The sequence below is a fragment of the Penaeus monodon genome, chromosome 6, assembly GCF_015228065.2.
Source record: "Penaeus monodon isolate SGIC_2016 chromosome 6, NSTDA_Pmon_1, whole genome shotgun sequence".
Lineage (NCBI taxonomy): Eukaryota > Metazoa > Arthropoda > Malacostraca > Decapoda > Penaeidae > Penaeus > Penaeus monodon.
The window spans coordinates 45,638,551-45,643,550 of NC_051391.1; the positions used below are offsets into that span (position 1 = coordinate 45,638,551).

Below are 5,000 nucleotides of genomic sequence, written 5' to 3' on the forward strand. Positions count from 1 at the left end.
TTAATCCAAATAGATGTTGGTTGATAATAGAATCTACAAGTGAGGATGAATATTTTTCCTTATGACAGTATTTGTGTATTCGGGGTGAGCATTTATATGGGTATATTTAATGTATATGTATCTGCTTTATTTATCTCTTAGAGTTCATGACTATGGTAAATGCCATATTTGATATATTATAAAAGTGCTTCTTTTGTAATGTATAGAGTGTAAAGTATTATCGATAGTTGGTATCTTTTCCCAGGTTAAAAGATATTTTGTTTCTCTTCAGTGTATTTGATATCCATTGCAACAAACATTCATGCAACAGTATTCTCAGTGATACTTCAGCACTTCTTTTCCATCATTATTTTAAGAAACTTTATTGATGAACTAAAAATAATGACTAATAAGAAGTTAATTTATTGTTATTTAGCAGTCTTAGACTTCCTGGGTTGATATTGACTTAGTTGTATAGTGGTTAAGAAATGGCTGTTAGTTTGTAAGTTGTTAAGTAATATTATAGTATATTTGCTCATTTGTTGATGACTGGTAAGTCATTTTTTTATTACACCTTTATCATATTGAAATCATTAATGATGAACATGATTTTAATATGTAACTATCCTTAATATCAACAGGACGGAGACATGGATGAGCATTTGCGTCAACCATATGAGGGGCAGCTAATCAAGTTTACAAATGTCGTAAAAGGATGGCAAGCTCGCTGGTTTATTCTGAATCCTGAGATTGGCACTTTAGAGTATTATCTGGTAAGAAATTATATTATGTGCTGCATTTTGTTGATATGATAATGTTTGATTTTAAATGAAGTTGAAATATATTTTTTCTGGAGGATACAGGAAATGGAAAGTGGAATATGCTTAAGTGCTACATTTGCAAATTGGTTTGATTCCTATTCCTTCTGTAAATAATTTCTCTCATGTTTTGCATAATGAATGGGTGTATTTTTGTTTTTCATGTAAGAACAGTTGGAAGTTACACCTTATCTTAGTCATTTTCATTATTGATTAGTCTTTTTTTAAAAAGCGTGAAATATTGATGGTAATTTATTTGATGTTACCCTTTTGAATACTTTTTTTTACAACTAATGAAACTGTTGTATTTCCAAATAGTTTGTTATATTTAGGAAAGCTTAATATTTGTGTAGATTTTTAATACAAATGTAAAAATAGGGAGCATGATTTATTTATCCCGGTAAAAAATCTTATTTGAGAAAAGTAGTTAGATATATATGTCTATATATTTTACATACACATTTATCTCCCATTTCCAGAGTGAAAGTGATAAGCATGAACGCGCGAGAGGAAGCATCCAGTTGGCAGGTGCTGTCATCTCTCCCAGTGATGAGGACTCTTACACATTCACTGTATCCCCAGCTGCAGGGGAATCCTACAAACTCAGAGCTACTGATACTAAAGACCGTCAGATGTGGCTCAATAGGCTGAGAGTCGTTGCTGAAATGCACACCCGTGCTATTGCCCATGTAAGGATCGGCTGCGTTGATGTGTTTGCTATTTTTCTTTTTGTTTAGTGAGAAGTTATGTTGTCTTTTTTCATTTCTATGCCAAAGGTGTATGCAGTTGTGTAAGTTTGGATATGCGCACACGCACACGCACACGCACACGCACACGCACACGCACACGCACACACACACACACACACACACAAACACAACACCACACACACACACACACACACACACCACCACAACACACACACATCATACACACAATACACACATACCACAACAACATACAATACACATACATATACTACATACATATACACATATCATATACATACATACATATATTCTATCTACAATACACAATACAATATACACATACATTCACACATACATATACACAACAACACACATATACACACATACACATACACAATACACAACACCACACACATACACACACACAACATACACACATACATATACACACATTACATATACACACATACTATACACACATACACAATCACATATACAACATAACATACACACATACACACATCACACAACTCACTACACAACATACACAAACACGTACATACACACATATATATATCATATATACTATATATTACACATATGATATATCTAAAATATACTATAATACATATATCATAATATATATATATCTATATAATATAAATCTATCCCATATAATAACATCATTAATATATATATATATATATATATATAATATATATAATATTATAAATATATATAATATTATACAATAATATAATATAATATATAATACTATATATATAATATAATATATATATATATATATAATTATATTATATTATATATATATATATTATATATATATATATATATATATATGTTGGTGTGTTTGTATGTGCAAACACATACATATGCAGACATGTATATACATATGAAGGTATTGATTTATAGGTATATGTCATCTTATCACCATGTTAAGTTGAGTATAGCAAATGTATAGAAATTTCTCTTTTTTTCCCCTCTAGAATCACCCTCCATTGGCACCTCGTGAGCATCGAACACCAGGCAGTGGAAGCACTGGTAGTGGACAGAACGTGACTGCAACACCTTATATGGGTCTTGCAGTGCTAGATGCTTTCACACAGGTAGCTGAAGTATTAGAAGAAGCACGAAGACAACATTCTGCTCTTGCTACTGCAATTGAAGACATGCCATCTTATGGTAGGTTATTGCAGGCTTTGTGGAGCTTCATTATTTAGAAATTGTAGTGGAAATTACAAGTTGGGATTCACATAAGTGAAGATTTAGATATATTAAATTTTATTATAGGTATATGTTTTTTCAAATTTAACGTAGTCCTACATGATGTATTTAAGATTTTTTTTTTTTTCTTTTTGATTGCAGCCACTCGATGGATGGTGCACAGAACCAAATCTCCTTCTCTTGAAAGCCACAAGTCAAGCAACACTTCTGTGCTTAGACCAGTGTTTGAGTGTGTTGAGGGCACAGCATATGTCTGCCATTCATCACCAGCCATCACCTTCTGTTACCAGCACAAAGTAAGATTTAATCTTAAATGGAGGTTTGTGGATACTTGAATAGAGTCTAGTATAAGGTTGACAGAACTTGTTTGAAACAAAATTTATACCTTTGATTCAGACAGTTCTTAATTTACTTGTTTTGTGTTTGTTTGTGTGTGTGTGTGGTGTGGTGTCGTGTGTGTGTGTCTTGAGCTGTGTTGTGTGTGAGTGTGTTGTGTGTGTGGTGGTTGTGTGATTATAGATATTACAATATATAATTTTAAAATCTAATATTGTATACTGATAGATTATATATAATATGTAATAGATATATGTATATATATGTATATAATTGTATAGTTATATGTTATATGTATATATTGTATAGTATATATGTGATATATATGTAGTTATATAGTATATGATATATGTTATAATATGTATATATATTATATATGATAATATATATATATATATATATATATATATATATATATATGTATATATATATTATGTATATATATATTGTATATAATGTTATATATATGTATATAGTTATATATATATATATATATATATATATATATATATATTATTTATTTATATTTGTAAAATCTGTGATGAAAGATATGGTTTCTTTGTTACATAGGATTGCCTCAATATCACAGATTATTTTTTCTGGCACACTTCCACAAATATTTTTTCAGGTATTGCACAACATATATCCTCCATGTACCCAGGGTATTGTGTGGATGTGTGGTTTATAGGTGCTGGACCATATCTTTGGATATTTTGATATTTTATGGGCATGATTGAATTAAGAGTGATGCAAAATAAAAGGAATGGCATGTAAAATCTTGTGCAGCTTGTTGTACAGAGAGGCTGACACGGGTAATTAGGATGAATGAGGTAGTTGGAAAAAATACAAGCTTGTGGGAAGTGGACAGGGTGAACTAAGCCTGATGTCTGTTGATCACACATACATGTATGCCTCCAGGTGTTACTGATTTGAAGAAAATAAATGTATATGCATGAGTATACATAGATGAATACAGGCAAACATACACTCTTACAGCACATACATATGCACATTTGCATACTTGCACTTACTTGTATGTATACTTGCACATTCTTATACACATGTACACTTAGTATAAAGAAATTCACAAAAATACATAACCATACAATGCAATCATCTCTGTAGGAGTACCTGCACACACAAGAGCACACTTATACTGACTTACAAAAATGTACATACTGGTGCATACTTATGTATACCTATTTGTACTGTGCATTCATAGAGTACTGCTTACCTATTCATAGTTACACATACTTGCATCCATACACACATATACATACTTATACAAAGACACTAAGAGATATAGCATAGATACAGCAGAAATATAATAGCCCCACACCAGAGACACACCACCAACACAAACACACACCGACAGACATATGTACAATTTATTAGAATTGAAGGTTGGCTTGTTGTAAATATCTTAAATAGAAACCTAAGGGATTTATTGTCTTATGTTGAGAGGAAGTTTATCTAATACATGCTGTCTCAAGGTATCTCTACATCTCAGGGTAAGTACAGTTCTAGGAAGATAGGAGTAAGTTCATTTACTGAAAACAAAACCTATGAATGATGCCAGAAAGAAAATGTACCTTTTTTAAATACTGTTATTTTACTGGACTTGTCTCCTTAGTCTCTTACTTGGATGGTATTATATTCCTTTAGAATTTTATCTTTTGACAGAGATTATAATTACTAAAGTTTACACTATTTGACTTCATTGGTATGCTTCAACTACTAAATTGCTCAACATGCCAGCAGTGTGAGTGATGAGTGGGAAATATACTAATGTTTATATATACTACAGTGAAACAGTATATACATTTCAGAATAGTACCTAATCTATGCCCCATATGGTTTGCAAATACAAATACAAAAAACAACAACAAAAAAACTTAATTGATCCAAGTTT

At 31.1% G+C, this 5,000-nt stretch overlaps 1 protein-coding gene across 1 annotated transcript in view; it reads left to right on the forward strand.

The window, feature by feature from the left end:
- Positions 1 to 5,000, forward strand: part of LOC119574572 (oxysterol-binding protein-related protein 11-like) — a 16,020-nt gene that overhangs the window by 3,435 nt on the left and 7,585 nt on the right. Inside the window, 4 exon segments of the mRNA XM_037921860.1 lie at positions 621 to 752; positions 1,277 to 1,486; positions 2,515 to 2,722; positions 2,907 to 3,048. Coding sequence (XP_037777788.1) covers positions 621 to 752; positions 1,277 to 1,486; positions 2,515 to 2,722; positions 2,907 to 3,048 — 692 coding nt within the window.